We start from the raw sequence: 19,683 nt of genomic DNA, 5'->3' as shown, positions 1-19,683 counted from the left end.
TTAGCTTTCACTTCCTGCTAGAACCGAGCATAAATATTAGAGGTGAAAGCTTACGGAACTATCAAGCCTATTCTGGGCATGCATCCTATTATGGGGATACAAAGCTTTTGTTTCCCAAAGTTAAGTCTCTCCTCAGCTTTTGGTCCCAGACTTTTGACACATTATTATGTACCACAACTAGAATGTTTTGCCCCGAGCAGCAGTGGCTTGTTCATTTGTCTTTTAATATTTTTGAGGAACATGCTGTGTGAACAGCTGCTTGTCTGCCCTGAAAGACTTCCGAGTTAGACAAAATTAAGGCAAGCCTCTGTGTCATTTGTTAGGGAATCCAAAGACAGGTCAAAACAATTTCTTGAAAATAAGGTCCGCTGTGCAAAGCGCAGGCGGCTGCGACGGGCGCGATAAAGCGCAGCCGAGAGGAGCTACCCCATGTCAGAGCTCAGGGGCAGAAACCAGGAGGACCCCATGCCCGAAGGGCGGTGGCCAAGAGGAGTTACCCCACGTCTGAGGTCAGGGGCGGCGGCTGAGAGTGCCAGACTGTGACGGCGCAGGAACCGCCGAGAGGAGCTACCCCACGTCTGTGGTCGGGGGGAGGGGGCAGCGGAGAGGAGATACCCAGCGTCCGAGGTCAGGGGCCGCGATGAGAGGAGTTGAGGAGTTACACCACGTCAGAGGTCAGGGGCGGCGGCCGGGAGGAGATACCCCACGCCCTTAAGCCTGAGGCCAGGGGCAGCCGGCAGGAGGAGTTACCCCATGCCCCCACGCTCAAGGCCAGGGGCGGCGGCCGGGAGGAGCAACCCCACGCTGCAGCTGCGTGGGCACAGGAGGGCCTAGAGGAGCTATCCCACGCTGAAGGTCAGGAAGGGCAGCGGTGAGGAGATACCCCTCGTCCAAGGTAAGGAGCATTGGCTGCACTTTGCTGGAGCAGCCGTGAAGAGATACCCCACGCCCAAGGTAAGAGAAACCCAAGTAAGACGGTAGGTGTTGCAAGAGGGCATCAGAGGGCAGACACACTGAAACCATACTCACAGAAAACTAGTCAATCTAATCACACTAGGACCACAGCCTTGTCTAACTCATGAAACTAAGCCATGACCATGGGGCAACCCAAGATGGGCGGGTCATGGTGGAGAGATCTGACAGAATGTGGTCTACTGGAGAAGGGAATGGCAAACCACTTCAGTATTCTTGCCTTGAGAACCCCGTGAACAGTATGAAAAGGCAAAATGATAGGATACTGAAAGAGAAACTCCCCAGGTCAGTAGGTGCCCAATATGCTACTGGAGATCAGTGGAGAAATAACTCCAGAAATAATGAAGGGATGGAGCCAAAGCAAAAAGAATACCCAGCTGTGGATGTGACTGGTGATAGAAGCAAGGTCTGATGCTGTAAAGACCAATATTGCACAGGAACCTGGAATGTCAAGTCCATGAATCAAGGCAAATTAGAAGTGGTCAAACAAGAGATGGCAAGAGTGAATGTTGACATTCTAGGAATCAGCGAACTGAAATGGACTGGAATGGGTGAATTTAACTCAGGTGACCATTATATCTACTACTGTGGGCAGGAATCCCTCAGAAGAAATGGAGTAGCCATCATGGTCAACAAAAGAGTCCGAAATGCAGTACTTGGGTGCAATCTCAAAAACGACAGAATAATCTCTGTTCGTTTCCAAGGCAAAACATTCAATATCACAGTAATCCAAGTCTATGCCCCAACCAGTAACACTGAAGAAGCTGAAGTTGAATGGTTGTATGAAGATCTACAAGACCTTTTAGAACTAACACCCAAAAAAGATGTCCTTTTCATTATAGGGGACTGGAATGCAAAAGTAGGAAGTCAAGAAACACCTGAAGTAACAGGCAAATTTGGCCTTGGAATAAGGAATGAAGCAGGGCAAAGACTAATAGAGTTTTGCCAAGAGAATGCACTGGTCATAACAAACACCCTCTTCCAACAACACAAGAGAAGACTCTATACATGGACATCACAAGATGGTCAACACCAAAATCACACTGATTATATTCTTTAAAGCCTAAGATGGAGAAGCTCTATACAGTCAGCAAAAACAAGACCAGGAGCTGACTGTAGCTCAGACCATGAACTCCTTATTGCCAAATTCAGACTTAAATTGAAGAAAGTGGGGAAAACCATAGACCATTCAGGTGTGACCTAAATCAAATCCCTTATGATTATACAGTGGAAGTGAGAAATAGATTTAAGGGCCTAGATCTGATAAATAGACTGCCTGATGAGCTATGGAATGAGGTTCGTGACATTCTACAGGAGACAGGGATCAAGACCATCCCCATGGAAAAGAAATGCAAAAAAGCAAAATGGCTGTCTGGGGAGGCCTTACAAGTAACTGTGAAAAGAACAAAAGTGAAAAGCAAAGGAGAAAAGGAAAGATATAAACATCTGAATGCAGAGTTCCAACGAATAGCAAGAAGAGATAAGAAAGCCTTCTTCAGTGATCAATGCAAAGACATAGAGGAAAACAATAGAATGGGAAAGACTACAGATCTCTTCAAGAAAATCAGAGATACCAAAGGAACATTTCATGCAAAGATGGGCTCGATAAAGGACAGAAATGGTATGGACCTAACAGAAGCAGAAGATACTAAGAAGAGGTGGCAAGAATACACAGAAGAACTGTACAAAAAAGATCTTCACGACCCAGATAATCACGATGGTGTGATCACTGACCTAGAGCCAGACATCCTGGAATGGGAAGTCAAGTGGGCCTTAGAAAGCATCACTACAAACAAAGCTAGTGGAGGTGATGGAATTCCAGTTGAGTTATTCCAAATCCTGAAAGATGATGCTGTGAAAGTGCTGCACTCAATATGCCACCAAATTTGGAAAACTCAGCAGTGGCCACAAGACTGGAAAAGGTCAGTTTTCATTCCAATCCCAAAGAAAGGCAATGCCAAAGAATGCTCAAACTACCGCACAATTGCACTCATCTCACACGCTAGTAAAGTAATGCTCAAAATTCTCCAAGCCAGGCTTCAGCAATATGTGAACCATGAACTTCCTGATGCTCAAGCTGGTTTTAGAAAAGGCAGAGGAACCAGAGATCAAATTGCCAACATCTGCTGGAGCACCAAAAAAGCAAGAGAGTTCCAGAAAAACATCTATTTCTGCTTTATTGACTATGCCAAAGCCTTTGACTGTGTGGATCACAATAAACTGTGGACAATTCTGAAAGAGATGGGAATACCAGACCACCTGACCTGCCTCTTGAGAAACCTATATGCAGGTCAGGAAGTAACAGTTAGAACTGGACATGGAACAACAGACTGGTTCCAAATAGGAAAAGGAGTACGTCAAGGCTGTATATTGTCACCCTGCTTATTTAACTTATATGCAGAGTACATCATGAGAAACGCTGGGCTGGAGGAAGCACAAGCTTGAATCAAGATTGCCGGGAGAAATATCAATAACCTCAGATATGCAGATGACACCACCCTTATGGCAGAAAGTGAAGAGGAACTAAAAAGCCTCTTGATGAAGGTGAAAGTGGAGAGTGAAAAAGTTGGCTTAAAGCTCAACATTCAGAAAACGAAGATCGTGGCATCTGGTCCCATCACTTCATGGGAAATAGATGGGGAAACAGTGGAAACAGTGTCAGACTTCAGTTTTCGGGGCTCCAAAATCACTGCAGATGGTGACTGCAGCCATGAAATTAAAAGATGCTTACTACTTGGAAGGAAAGTTATGACCAACCTAGATAGCATATTCAAAAGCAGAGACATTACTTTGCCAACAAAGGTTCGTCTAGTCAAGGATATGGTTTTTCCTGTGGTCATGTATGGATGTGAAAGTTGGACTGTGAAGAAGGCTGAGCGCCGAAGAATTGATGCTTTTGAACTGTGGTGTTGGAGAAGACTCTTGAGAGTCCCTTGGACTGCAAGGAGATCCAACCAGTCCATTCTGAAGATCAGCCCTGGGATTTCTTTGGACGGAATGATGCTAAAGCTGAAACTCCAATACTTTGGCCACCTCATGTGAAGAGTTGACTCATTGGAAAAGACTCTGATGCTGGGAGGGATTGGGGGCAGGAGGAGAAGGCGATGACAGAGGATGAGATGGCTGGATGGCATCACTGACTCGATGTACATGGGTTTCGGTGAACTCCGGGAGTTGGTGATGGACAGGGAGGCCTGGCGTCCTGCAATTCATGGGGTCGCAAGGAGTCGGACACGACTGAGTGACTGAACTGAACTGAACCTGTCTGGGTATCTGTTTCAAATTAGTATCAAAAGGGAATTCAGTTCAGTTCAGTTGCTCAGTCTTGTCCGACTCATTGCAACCCCATGAATTGCAGCACGCCAGGCCTCCCTGTCCATCACCAACTCCCGGAGTTCACCCAAACCCATGTCCACTGAGTCGGTGATGCCATCCAGCCATCTCATCCTCTGTTGTCCCCTTCTCCTCCGGCCCTCAATCTTTCCCAGCATCAGGGTCTATTCAAATGAGTTAACTCTCCGCATCAGGTGGCCAAAGTATTGGAGTTTCAGCTTCAAAATCAGTCCTTCCAAAGAACACACAGGACTGATCTCCTTTAGAATGAATTGGTTGGATCTCCTTGCAGTCCAAGGCACTCTCAAGAGTCTTCTCCAACACCACAGTTCAAAAGCATCAATTCTTTGGCACTCAGCTTTCTTCACAGTGCACCTTTCACATCCATACATGACCACTGCAAAAACCATAGCCTTGACAAAACGGATGTTTGTTGGCAAAGTAACGTCTCTGCTTTCGAATATGCTGTCTAGGTTGGTCATTAACTTTCCTTCCAAGGAGCAAGTATCTTTTAATTTCATAGCTGCAGTCACCATTCACAGTGATTTTGCAGCCCAGAAAAATAAAGTCAGCCACTGTTTACCCATCTATTTGCCATGAAGTGATGAGACCAGATGCCATGATCTTTGTTTTCTGAACGTTGAGCTTTAAGCCAACTTTTTCACTCTCCTCTTTCACTTTCATCAGGAAGCTTTTAGTTCTTCTTCACTTTCTGCCATAAGGGTGGTGTCATCTGCGTATCTGAGGTTATTGATATTTCTCCCAGCAATCTTGATTCAAGCTTGTGCTTCTTCCAGCCCAGCGTTTCTCATGATGTACTCTGCATATAAGTTAAATAAGCAGGGTGACAACATACAGCCTTGACATCCTCCTTTTCCTATTTGGAACCAGTCTGTTGTTCCATGTCCAGTTCTAACTGTTGCTTCCTGACCTGCATACAGATTTCTCAAGAGGCAGGTCAGGTGGTCTGGTATTCCCATCTCTTTCAGAATTGTCCACAGTTTATTGTGATCCACACAGTCAAAGGCTTTGGCATAGTCAATAAAGCAGAAATAGATGTTTTTCTGGAACTCTCTTGCTTTTTTGGTGCTCCAGCAGATGTTGGCAATTTGATCTCTGGTTCCTCTGCCTTTTCTAAAACAAGCTTGAACATCACGAAGTTTATGGTTCACGTATTGCTGAAGCCTGGCTTGGGGAATTTTGAGCATTACTTTACTAGCGTGTGAGATGAGTGCAATTGTGCAGTAGTTTGAGCATTCTTTGGCATTGCCTTTCTTTGGGATTGGAATGAAAACTGACCTTTTGCAGTCCTGTGGCCACTGCTGAGTTTTCCAAATTTGCTGGCATATTGAGTGCAGCACTTTCACAGCATCATCTTTCAGGATTTGAAATAGCTCAACTGGAATTCCATCACCTCCACTAGCTTTGTTTTTAGTGATGCTTGCTAAGGCACACCTTACTTCACGTTCCAGGATGTCCGGCTCTAGGTGAGTGTGAGGGATCACACCTTTGTGATTATCTGGGTCATGAAGATCTTTTTTATACAGTTCTTCTGTGTATTCTTGCCACCTCTTCTTAATATCTTCTGCTTCTGTTAGGTCCATACCATTTCTATCTTTTATTGAGCCCGTCTTTGCATGAAATATTCCCTTGGTATCTCTAATTTTCTTGAAGAGATCTCTAGTCTTTCCCATTATGTTACCTAGTCACAATATTCACTCACTAGGACAAAATGTAACGAAGCATTGAAAACAGTCATTATTTTACATATCTTGATTGTTCTGACTAATCTAGAGGGTGACAGCATTCATAAAGGATAATGGATAGAATCCTGGAAGAAAGTATTTAAATTGAGAAATGCCTAATTGGCCTACCAAATTATTGCCATTAGGACAATAGTAAATTTAGTTATAATTTCAAAATGGAATAGCCTAATATTATACTTCTAGTGTAGTGTTTTCAATTCACCCTTCTTTAGATGTTAACCAAAAACTCAGAATTTAGATTGTAGAAGTTTATTGATATGATCAAAAAGCAAACAGCCAGACATTTGTTTATCTCTGCCACTACAATGTATAATTTTGAATAGTATTTTAAAATGCATAACAAATAATATTTAAATCAATACTAGAAAAGTAAATTTAAGAATCTACTTAAGGCACTTCAGATGAAAGCTACTTTCAACATTTCCACAAAAGTAACACTATTCTAAGTGTAGTAAATCTGCCCTCTACAGAGTTTAGCCAGAACACAACTTCTCTCCTTAAAGAAGAAGAATGTGCTCTTAAGAGAGACACAAAAAATACAAAGAACTGTCATTCTTCAATGCTCATTGCAAATTATCTGGAGCTATAGGTTACATGGCAGTAATATTCCCCTGGTTAGTCTGTACAAATCAGGGCATATTCATACAAGTCTCATAAGAATCACAGCGTAAATTTATTTGGCCTGAGACAAGTACAAAAACAGCAGATAAGGAATCCAGAATCACGCAATTTACAGTGGAGTAACAAAAATGGGCTCCAGTAGAGAGTAAATATCACCTCACCCACCAAATCTACTTAAAAAAAAAAACAAACCAAAAGCCCCACATAGAACATTTCTTCATAGGCAACTATAATCATCTCTTTCTTTAAACGTCTATTATGTAAGATTTCTAGACCATGAGGGAGAGTTATTAGATGGTAAATAGTAGCAGGCAGTCACAATATTATCTTAATGTAATACTTCTAAGATTTCTTAAAATTTCTTCACAATTGGAATTTGCATATTTCTATAATAGTGGCATTTCTGGATACCCTTTACAGCCATGGAGGAGATTATAGCTATATCTACTGATAACCATCAACTTTCATTCTTCACAGAAATTTGGTTAGCACATATGGTTATTTTTATTGACAGAAAAAAGATTAAATTCAAACAGAACTTCTTCAAATGATAACTTTGTTTCTCCACATAAAGTGAGAAGACAAAGGTTAACATAATAGCAAGAAAACAGAACAGTTTACAAGAAAAATTTACTTTCTATTCATAAGCAACAACTTAATATTTCATCATTTTATTTTCCCAATCTAGGGGAGTCCTTTTCCTAAACACAAGGGTTAATAAAATGTGTTGTCACTGTAATACAGAAATTGATTTAACCAGATAAATCCATTTTTTTCTCTTAGGTACAAATGAAATAAGTGATAATCTCTGAGTTGCAGAAACATTTTGGTCAATTGTAAATTTACACTGATTTTAATACTAAGCTACATTTTTATTAGAGAGGGGCCCATCTTAAATAAAGGACTTCCCTGGTGGCTCAGACAGTAAAGTGTCTGCCTACAATGCAGGAGACCTGGGTTCAATCCCTGGGTCGGGAAGATCTCCTGGAGAAGGAAATGGCAACCCACTCCAGTATTCTTGCCTGAAAAATCCCATGGACGGTGGAACCTGGTAGGCTACAGTCCATGGGGTCGCAAAGAGTCGGATATGACTGAGCAACTTCACTTTCATCTTAAATAAATTAGGGAAACAGAATGAGCCTGAAATTGTTCCAAATACAGGCAGCTAACACCACACTCATGAAGAAATCATAATCCTGTATTTAGGAATACTTCTTAATGTCTACAGCTACCAAGAAACAAGGTCTGCAAAGAATTTCAGGAGGGAAGATGGAGGACTGGCTAGTGATCTTTTTCTAAAGTCTAGATGTGTACGCTGAAGAATGGTGTTCCATTTTCAGAAGACACATAGCATATATGATTTCTCTGCTTAAAAGGAAAGATGTGTGAAGTATGCACATCCATGCAACACTGGAAAAGCTAAGAATGGATTCCTGACGCTGTTATCAGTAACAGGCATATGCAAGAACACCTGGTCACAAGTCCCAACTACCTTTGGATAAGATAAAAAAATCACATGGTCAAAAGTTAAGCAACACAGTTTTGAACCTTGTTCTAATTAAAATGTAGTAGTTTTAAATTTTTTATAAAATTCCACTAAATTAAATGTTCCAGAAAGTTTACTGGGAAGGGAAGGTTAAGAGAAGAATTGTATCCAAATACTTCATGAAAATTGCTTGTTAAGGCACTATACATCTTCTTTGGTTAAATGATTAACTATTTTAATCATGTGGGAAAAAAAGAGGTAATCCAAAATACATAAATTGCATTCTTCTTTTCACACACATATTTTTCATTTTTCAATTTCCATTACTCCAGTGTCTACATATTTCCGGAATCCTTTTTAACTCATCAGAAAGCTGAAACAAAAATATATACCAGTCTATTAATATCTAAAAGAAAAATAGTCTTTACCTCTAACAAATATCTTGATTTTATCATATCAGATCAAAGAACATCTGGGTACATGTATAATAAACTTTGAGTACCAATAACAAAAAGAGACACTGAGATGCTGAAGTAGTCTTAGAAGAAAAGGAAGTAGAAATAACCTCAAATTAAAATATCTCCCGAAGAGATACCAATTAATAACTGAATCAACCACAGTGATCATATAAGTAATAGAAATACCAGAAAGATTACCCCTGCATCCCAGTTAGTATTCTATAGGGGATAAATTATTTTAAAATACATATAGACAGAAGAATAAATTATAGAGCTGGAGGATTTAGTCAAGGATCAAAGTTCTAATAGGTTTTAATCTTTAGAATTAAACAAGTTTGCAAGAAATGCAAAAGGAGATTAATTTAAGTTGTTCACTGATTAAAATACATGTAGAAATGTTATAATATAATGAGCCGGCCAGGGAGTTATTCAAAATTATCTACTAAAAACTTCTGTTGAAAATACGAAGAATGAATTTGTGTCTCAAAAATATCACTTGATATACTTTACATTTAGTGTTCATGATCCTTTATAAAACAGGGCAATGTTGTATGAAAACAAGAATTGTAGTAAATGGCACTCAGATTATAAAACTAACTCATGATATTGCCTGTTGTGTACAGGTACATTTCTTTTGGCTATTAACAGAATAAAATCAAGAAGTTATAACTAGGAGAATAATTTCTTCGCTGAGCTTTAGAGATCGCTATGAATATTTCAAGTCTATCAGACCTTCTTAAACACTCTTTCTTATTCTACAGTCTACAAATTGGATTCTATTCAAATGTTCTGTTTATTCTACCTAAACAGCCTGAAAAGCAGAGTGAAAAGTTTTGGAAAAAACATTAAAAAATAATTTGTCCTCAAAAAGATGTAAAGTATGCAAATAAGGAACTGTGCGAGGGTATAAAATGTTCTAATCGTTATGTGTTTGATAGATTTCTAGGTTAAATTAAATGATGTCAGAATAGTCCTGAATGATTTTCCTGAGAAATCACATAGTTTTATTCACTATATCATAATTATTATAATTTCTATATGCAACATAACTCAAAGCCTATCTCTATGTCAGAAGCTAGAGTAATCTGGAGGTAAAGTAAAAAAAAAACTATATAGCACATCAACTCTAATCATTGAAAGCATAGGTAATCACTATACAAATGAAAAAATAATACCTATATGGATATCCGTGATACTTTGATCTGAAAATAGAGAGCATCCAACTGAAGAATAATACAACAAGTCCAATACCAGCCACACACATTACTGCAGAAAAATAAAAGGAGAGTAAAATGAGCATGTTAAACACAGTAAAGAGTAAGAACATAAATTTTAGGCTACACTTCTAAGAGTAAAATGCAAGGGCTATATCTACTGGTAAGTCTAAACTACAACAAATTTCATTCCCATTCTTATATCTTCAGGAGTCTGCCTTCACCTTTAATTTGCTCTATTACACTATAATGGAGCAGACTCTTGGAGGGCACAAACAAAACCTTGTGCACACCAGGAGCCAGGAGAAAGAAGAAGTGCCCCCATAAGAGACTGAATCAGACTTGCCTGTGAGTGTCCAGGAGTCTCCAGTGGAGGCACAGTTGACAGTTTGGCCTCAAACAACATAAGGAAACACAGCCCAACCCATCAACAGAAAACTTAATTAAAGATTTACTGGCCCCACCCATCAAAACAAGACCCAGTTTCCCTCACAGTCAGTCTCCCATCAGGAAGCTTCTGGAATCCTCATCCTTATTCATCAGAGGACAGACAGAATGAAAACCACAATCACAGAAAACTAACCAAACTGATCACATGGAGCACAGCCTTGTCTAACTCAATGAAACTATGAGCCATGCCGAGTAGGGCCAACCAAGATGGACGGGTCATGGTGGAGAGTTCTGACAAAATGTGGTCCACTGGAGAAGGAAATGACAAACCACTTCAGTTTGCCTTGAGAATGCCATAGACAATATGAAAAGACAAAAAGATTATGACACTGAAAGATGAACTCCCCAGGTCAGTAGGTGCCCAATATGCTACTGGAGAAGAGTGGAGAAATAATGCCAGAAACAATGAAGAGATGGAGCCAAAGCAAACACAATTCCAGTTGTGGATGTGACTGGTGATGGAAGTAAAGTCCGATGCTGTAAAGAACAATATTGCATAGAAACCTGGAATGTTAGGTTCATGAATCAAGGCAAATTGGAAGTGGTCAAACAGGAGATGGCAAGAGTGAACATTGACATTTTAGGAATAAGTGAACTAAAATGGACCAGAATGGGCAAATTTAATTCAGATGACCATTATATCTACTACTGTGGGTGCAAGAATCCCTTATAAGAAGTGGAGCAGCCCTCATAGTCAACAAAAAAGTCTGAAATGCAGTACTTGGGTGCAATCTCAAAAATGAAAGAATGATCTCTGTTCATTTCCAAGGCAAACCATTCAGTATGATAGTAATTCAAGTCTATGCACCAACCACTAATGCTGAAGAAGCTGAGGTTGAACAGTTCTATGAGGATCCACAAGACCTTCTAGAATTGATACCAAAAAAGATGTCCTTTTCATCATAGGGGACTGGAATGCAAAAGCAGGAAGTCAAGAAACACCTGGAGTAACAGGCAAGTTTGGCCTTGGAGTACAAAATGAAGCAAGGCAAAGGCTAAAAGAGTTCTGCCAAGAGAACGCACTGGTCATAGCAAACACCCTCTTCCAACAACAGAAGAGAAAACTCTACACATGGACATCACCAGATGGTCAATACCAAAATCAGACTGACTGTATACTTTGTACCCAAAGATGGAGAAGCTCTATAAAGTCAGCAAAAAAGAAGACTGGGAGCAGACTGTGGCTCAGATCATGAACTCCTTATTGCCAAATTCAGACTTAAACTGAAGAAAGTAGGGAAAACTACTAGACCATCCAGATATGATGTAAGTCAAATCCCTTACGATTTATACAGTGGAAGTAAGAAATAGATTCAAGGGATAAGATCTGATAGAGAGAGTGCCTGAAGAACTATGGACAGAGGTTCATGACATTGTACAGGAGGCAGTGATCAAGACCATCCCCAAGAAAAACAAATGTAAAAAGGCAAAATGGTTGTCTGAGGAGGCCTTACAAATAGCTGAGAAGAGACGCTAAAGGAAAAGGAGAAAAGCAAAGATATACCAATCTGAATGCAGAGTTCCAAACAGCAAAGACAGATTAAGAAAGCCTTCCTCAGCAATAAATGCAAAGAAATAGAGGAAACAGAATGGGAAAGACTAGAGATCTCTTCAAGAAAATTAGAGCTGCCAAGGGAACATTTCATGTAAAGATGGGCACAATAATGGACAGAAACCTTATGGACCTAACAAAAGCAGAAGATAATAAGAGGTGGCAAGAATACACAGAAGAACATCCAGTCCCATCACTTCATGGCAAATAGATGGGGAAACAATGGAAATAGTAACAGACCTTTACTTTCTTGGGCTCCAAAATCACTGCAGATTGTGACTGCAGCCATGAAATTAAAAGACACTTGCTCCTTGGAAGAAAAGCTATGACCAACCTAGACAGCATATTAAAGCAGACATTACTTTGCCGACAAAGGTCCATCTAGTCAAAGGTATGATTTTCCCACTAGTCATGTATGGATGTGAGAGTTGGACTATAAAGAAAGCTGAGGGCCAAAGAATTGATGCTTTTGAACTGTGGTGTTGGAGGATTCTTGAGAGTCCCTTGCTTGGACTGCAAGGAGATCCAACTAGTCAATCCTAAAGGAAATCAGTCATGAATATTCATTGGAAGGACTGAGGCTGAAGCTCCAATACTTTGGCCACATGATGTGAAGAACTGACTCATTGGAAAAGACCGATGCTGGAAAGATTGATGGCAGGAGGAGAAGGGGATGACAGAAGATGAGATGGCTGGATGGCATCACAGACTCAGTGGACATGAATTTGAGCAAGTTCTGGGAGATGGTGATGGACAGGGAAGGCTGGCATGCTGTAGTCCATGGAGTCGCGGAGTGTCAGACATGACTGAGCAACTGTACTGAACTGAACACTATAATAGAATAGTTCTATTTACACTTGTGTAATTTAATTGTGTGAAATAATGAATTCCATTAAACACCACCACAGAATTTAGTGTTAGAAACACTGTTTTACATCTGACAAGAAAATAACTCACTCTTTTAAAACAATTTGTTTTTTAATCAAAGGATAATTGCTTTAATATAACTCACTTTTTAAACTTCTTTTAAGTCCTTATTATGTATGGCCTTATTGTATTATTGATAAATATTGACTTAAAGACATCTGGTAATATCATTCTGACAGCCTTAGTTGAAAGTCCTTTATTCGTGAACACTGCTTATATGAGGACATCCTTCAACTCAGATTACTTATTTGAATTATGAGGGGAAAAAAAAACCTGATTCCTACCCCCAAATTCATAGCTCTCTATGCTCTGGTTCAGCATAGCAGTTACCAACCTTAACCCTAGACGATGACCCTACAATGCTCAAGTATGATTCCCATAACATGAGGATTTTTAAATCCCTGGACTAAGACTGGCTAAGAAGCAGAGAGGTAGGTGTGGAAAAGCATGGAAGCTCTAGGGAAACATATTTATTGGACAATACTAATGACAATGTTTAGTTTTGTTATACTTAGAGAATAATCCATTTTCCCTTTACAATTCTCACACAATATGATTAGGGGCCAAAAATTTAAATCTTAAATAATTTTTTATAAGTATTAACACATGCTCTTTGTAGAAGTCTTTTTTTCTTCCTAATCAAATGCACATATACATGTATATATAGCTTCACCCCGAATATGTATTTGTATTCTAATTTTTTCACATATCTAAAAGTGCTTAGGAAAGTTCTTGATATATAATAAGTGCTAAAGAAATATTTATTATTAATATTTGTGATAATTTCATTAATTACAATCTTAGAAATAGATCAAATTGTGACTAACTTAATATATGTCACCAAAATGTTTTACAACTTAAATTCATCCCAGCATTGCAGTAGTACCCAGATGGCCTTTCTCCAAAAATGAATACTGAAATAGGCATTTTTTCAAAAGTCAGGAATTAAAGGATGTATATTGACTGGATGAAAAATTGCTACATTAGCTCTATTTTTCTAATATGTAAAACTTCATTTCAATGCAACAGAAAAATTATCTCCCAAATTCAAAATCCAATATCATCATCTTTTTTTCTAGAAGGAAAAAGTAGATAGATTTATTAACCTAGGTTAATTTTGATGACATTTAACTCTTTAACCATAAAATAAAAACTCAAACTGATTTCATATTAAGTAAATTACATTGTTAGCATTTCTTTGTAACAAATATCAGCATATGAAAATTCTAATATATAAAAAGTCCATGCAAACCAACAGGAAAAGGAGTAACATACATAAATGGCAAAAGACAAAAAGGTATTTTAGACAAAGGAAAACAAAACAGCTAATAAACATCTAAGAAAATATTCAACTACAGTAATAAACAAAGAAGTACAAAATAATATAACATTTCCCCTTTATCTGATTAGCAAATACACACTTACATACATATTTTTAATAAAGTTCTCTAATGTTGATAAAAAGTTACAGTGAAAACAAGCATTCTGAAATGCCACTAATAGGAATCTAAACTATTAAACATTTGGGTAAAGAATTTGGCATCATCAGCTCAAAACATCAAGATAACTGAAAATACTCATACACAGGACCACACAGTCATACTACACTAAGGAATTAATATGAAAAGAAGATAAAGTTTAATATATACCATAATAGTCACTAAATAACTATTCATTATAATGAAAAGAAAAAACTAAATGTTTAACAAAATCAGAATGGTTAAATAAATAGCATAAACAATAAATTAAAAATTATGTGTGGGAAAATATTAGTGAAATATTTTAACTCCAATTAAAAAAGGGGGTATAAGATTCAAAATATTATACATACAGTTGAAAAGATGTTTTTAGAAATGGAAGAAACTTGTATTACAATGTTAAAATCATTAGCTTTTTAATGGTGGAATAATGGGTAACTTCCCCTCCAAAGGTTTCATTCTCTTATTTCCCCCAACACTTTCTACAATGAGCACATATTACTTTTATAATAGTGAAGTAAAATAATATAACTAAGAGGAGAAGTGATTAAGAGGATATTCCTTTTTTCCATATAAAGGCAGAACTGCTACATCTTGGCATATTATATGACTTACTCTTTCGCTTTCCAATATCCATGTCAGATGTAGCAGCTTCACATAAAAGCACCATCCCTAAGGTAACCCCACCATCTTAGAAAAATCGTTTAAGGAGAAATTCACAGAGAGAAATAACAAAAACTTTAATATTCCTAGAATAATATAGAATGAATAAATATATAAACCTTCAATTCAATTACAAAAATTATAAGTAATTAAAAAAATTGTATTCAGGTAGAACTGATTTACAATGATGTGTTAGTTTCAAGTGTGCAGCAAAGTGAATCTGTTATACATATATCCACTCTTTTTCAGATTCTTTTTTCCCATATAGGCCACTACAGGGCATTGAGTAGAGTTCTCCGTGCTATACAGTGAAAGTGAAAGTCCCTCAGTCACGTCCGCCTCTTTGTGACCCTGTGGACTGTATAGTCCATGGGATTCTCCAGGCCAGAATACTAGAGTGGGTAGCCTTTCCCTTCTCCAGGGGATATTCCCAACCCAGAGATCAAACCCAGGTCTCCTTTTACTGCAGGCGGATTCTTTATTAGCTGAGCCACCAGGGAAGCCCATACAGTGTTATACAGTAGGTCCCTATTATCTATTTTATATATAGTAGTGTGTATATGTCAATCCCAATCTTCCAATTTATCCTTCCCATAACCAAGTAATCATGTGCCTATATAGTATGACAATTATTTACTATGAAGATATAATAAAAAATTAAGGTTAGAAAATTACTTAATTTGTACAAATAAAAACTGATATTTTAAACAAATGTCCCACTATAACTTCGAGATAAAACATGAGTTTTCCTCTAAAATTGTATTTTGAAATAAACTTCTGAAACATTCTTCCAACTATTGAGTCCATTTTGTATACATTAAAATAAATTAAGTAGCCATTTTGAATATTTCAACTACTTGCCAAAAAAGAACACATTTGAAATGTACACCATTTAGAGAGAATAGCAACTAACTTTTATTTGAAAAATAACTTAACAAATATTTTTTAGAATTTCAACAATTAACCTCAAAGCACAAATTACTACTAAACTACTTAAATTGTCTTATTTTAATAAAAAAACAAAATCCTATGAGCCATGACTTCACTTTTATTCACCTTAATATAGAAGCTTACATAAATACAAAATAGACGTACTCTTGCAAATCGGTAGTACATGGCTTGGTTGAACAGTAAAATAAGAAAAATCAAATTCTGAAACAAAATAGAATGTGTTCAAGTAGAAAAGAGAGATTCACCCTGCAGTTTGGTGAATACAAAGATTAATTTAAAATGCTCATATTAATTATTCATATACACATGCACATTGTATGCTATCTCATGTGGGTAAAAATAAGCAGAAAGGGGAAAATAGGTGTTCAGATAAGGCCTGAATTTATAATTGGCTCTAAATTTGCCTGTTCATCCTTTCATTACCATTTTACATACTCTTTTTAATAGTCTCTTCTTAGGGATGATACTCATTCATGGTTTTGTTGCTTAGCTAAGTTGTTTTCCTCAGTGATCTTTTTTTCTTACTAGGATTCTTTATTATACACCTTACTAGTGTTCTGTATATTATACACCTATACATACAGTGATGACTTTATTATTTTGGGCTCCAAAACCACTGCAGATGGTGATTGCAGCCATGAAATTAAAAGATGCTTACTGCTTGGAAGGAAAGTTATGACCAACCTAGATAGCATGTTAAAAAGCAGAGACATTACTTTGCCAAAAAAGGTCCATCTAGTCAAGGCTATAGTTTTTCCAGTGGTCATGTATGGATGTGAGAGTTGGACTGTGAAGAAAGCTGAGTGCCAAAGAATTGATGCTTTTGAACTGTGGTGTTGGAGAAGACTCTTGAGAGTCCCTTGGACTGCAAGTAGATCCAACCAGTCCATCCTAAAGGACATCAGTCCTGGGTGTTCATTGGAAGGACTGATGCTGAAGCTGAAACTCCAATACTTTGGCCACCTCATGTGAAGAGTTGACTCATTGGAAAAGACCCTGGTGCTGGGAGGGATTGGGGGCAGGAGGAGAAGGGGACGACAGAGGATGAGATGGCTGGATGGCATCACCAACTCGATGGACATGAGTTGGGTAAACTCTGGGAGTTGGTGATGGACAGCAAGGCCTGGTGTGCTGCGATTCATGCGTTCGCAAAGAGTCGGACACGACTGAGCAACTGAACTGAACTGAACTGAACTGATGCATACTTATATGCAGGTATGCATAAAGATGGGCTTCCCAGGTAGCTCAGTTGGTTAAGAATCTGCCTACAATGCAGGAGACCCCAGGTTGATTCCTGGTTGGGAAGATGGCCTGGAGAAGGGATAGGCTACCCACTACGGTATTCTTGGGCTTCCCTGGTGGCTCAGCTGGTAAAGAATCTGCCTGCAATGTGGGAGACCTCAGTTCGATCCCTGGGTTGGGAAGATCCCCTGGAGGAGGGTATGACAACCCACTCCAGTATTCTTGCCTGGAGAATCCTCATGGACAGAGGAGCCTGGTGGGCATCACAAAGAATTGGACACAACTGAGCGACTAATACACACACATGCATGAAGATTGATCATTTCTAAAGGCTCTGGCTATAGACACTCTGATTAATGGTCGAGACTTGTTTTTGGACTAGTTTGCTTCTGTATCATGGTCTAGAGCTTTCCATCTTACACTATACCATCAAGGTCTTTGTGTGCTGTTGTTCTTAGCTATCAAGAGCTATGATGCACTTCCATATGTATTGGTTTATTTCATTTATAGACTCTTTAAACTTTTACTAACACTGTCTATTATAGGCAGGCACTATTAGTTGGAGTTACAAAGTTAGAGGAAATATAGACCATTCCTTGAACAAGTTTACACTCTAGTAGGGGATACAAACAATAAATAGTAAATAATTACATAATCATCTTACCCTGAGAGAACTGAATAGAAAATAGAGGAGGTGTTATTACATAATAAACAGGAACTAGGCTATTAAACAAGCTAGTAGATTTGTGGTTCAAGGTGGCAGAGTAGGAAGGAGAATGTAGAGCTCACCTCTCCCCAATACACATGCCAAAAATACATCTATACTGGAATAATTCTCATGGAAAACTAACTGGATACTGGTAGAAGAAATCCTATACAACCAAAACTGCAAGAAACATCTCCATGTAACCAGCAAAGTGTCAGCTTAGGACCTACCAACCTCAGAGGGATCTGTAACGAAGAGAAGGTCCACACAGGCAGATCCTCACTCTGGGGAGCGATCATGTGGAGCCACAATCTGAGTATCCCAGACCTTGCCTTCTTGGAAATCCACTGGGACAGACAAAAGGGCGAGAGGAGCCTAGACTCTACTTGCACAGAGCACACACATGATGGCAGAGTGGACAGAGCCTTGCACTGCTGGCTGTCACCTCACCACGACTCCAAACTGAAGGGGCGGAGAAGACCCTGGCTGTTCATTCCACACCACAGCCTGGCGTGAGACCTGAGCAAAGACTCGGTCTAACTATACAGAGACATATCAGGTTGCCTGGGGTGGTGCTACAAGAACAGGCAGCAGCTAAGTGCTGAAATACCAGGCAGAGAGACTCAGGGACAAGACTCATGTAGGACAGACTGGAGGGCCTGGGGTATGGTCTGGGTGTACACAGTGGTTCTATCCCAGCTGCGCTCAGCCTCCACCCACTCCACACCACAGCTTAGCCCTTGATCTGAGACAGACAGGTCCTGGGAGAAGACTGCCACAGAGGCAGCCCAGATCTCTTGTGGCAGTGCAGCCATCTCAATTCCTGCAGCCACAATGCCCCAGTCCCCAGCCTATTCCTCACCACAGCCTTGCACTAGATCTGGGACAAACACAACAAAGGGACACAACCTTGTGCTGCTTCTGAGTGGAACCATAGACACTTACACAGACAGCATATAAGTCCTCTGTGACTGCACAGGCCTCACTTACTTCAGCAATCACCTCTTTTGGGGCAGGGCATGCATTCACGGGCAATAGAGCCTGATTAAACCTGACCTTCAGGGCTTCTACTCCAACAGCTGAGGAGCAGACCCTATCCCTGACAGGACAGTGACAACCACAGAGCAGGGAGGAAGCTCCGCTTCAGTCTAGCACAGGCTCCAGATACTCCAACACCAATCACATCCCCTATCAAGGGGACAATCGCCAGCACACCCTGAGGGAAGACGTGGCTGGCGTCCATACCAAAACTACCTTGCAGCAGAAACACTGGACATACACAGTCTGCACAGGGATGCTCCCACTTAAAAACACCCCTTTAACATCATAGTAGATAATTTTTTCTCCTAAAGTCATAGAGACAGAGAAAGATAAGTAAAATGAAAAGGCAAAGTCCAATAGTTAAGACTTCAAATTTCTACTTCAGGGGGCACAGGTTTGATCCTTAGCCAGGGAACTAAGATCCTGCATGCAGCAAGTGCGGCCAAAAAAAAAAAAAAATACACAGGGCAGAGGAACTACTTCCAATTAAAGAACAGCAGAAATCCCCTGAAAGAAAAAATAATGAAATAGAGCTCACCAGTCTACTAGACCCTGAGTTCAAAAAGGTGGTAATAACAAGAACTGATTTAAGAAAGATGATGGATAGAAATGCAGATCATTATAACAAGGAACTAGATAAAGAGAGGATTCTAAAGGCAGCAAGAGGGAAAAAGAGAGTCAGTTACAAGAGAATGCCAATAAGGCTATCAGCTGATTTCTTTGTAGAAACACTGCTAGAAGGGAGTGGGATGATATATTCAAAGTACTGTGAGGGAAAAACCTGAAACCTAGGGTACTATATTCAGCAAGATTATCATTTAGA

The 19,683-nt window shown here is 39.3% G+C and overlaps 1 protein-coding gene across 2 annotated transcripts in view; it reads right to left on the bottom strand.

Moving 5' to 3' along the window:
• Positions 1-4,383: 4,383 nt before the first annotated feature.
• MAGT1 (magnesium transporter 1) overlaps positions 4,384-19,683 on the bottom strand; it is a 50,936-nt gene continuing 35,636 nt past the window's right edge. The window contains exons 8-10 of one of the 2 annotated variants that reach the window (XM_070784139.1): positions 14,873-14,947; positions 9,812-9,902; positions 6,726-8,551 (exon numbers count right to left, since the gene is read on the bottom strand). In XM_070784139.1, coding sequence (XP_070640240.1) covers positions 8,536-8,551; positions 9,812-9,902; positions 14,873-14,947 — 182 coding nt within the window. In that variant the 3' untranslated portion in view covers positions 6,726-8,535. Of the gene's footprint in view, positions 8,552-9,811; positions 9,903-14,872; positions 14,948-19,683 lie in introns of both variants that reach the window. The other variant, XM_070784140.1, reaches the window with a different exon arrangement.

This window comes from Bos indicus, chromosome X (genome assembly GCF_029378745.1).
Source record: "Bos indicus isolate NIAB-ARS_2022 breed Sahiwal x Tharparkar chromosome X, NIAB-ARS_B.indTharparkar_mat_pri_1.0, whole genome shotgun sequence".
Classification (NCBI taxonomy): Eukaryota; Metazoa; Chordata; class Mammalia; order Artiodactyla; family Bovidae; genus Bos; species Bos indicus.
The sequence above is the reverse complement of the archived record's forward strand: the minus strand, read 5'-3'. Positions and strand labels throughout refer to the sequence as shown.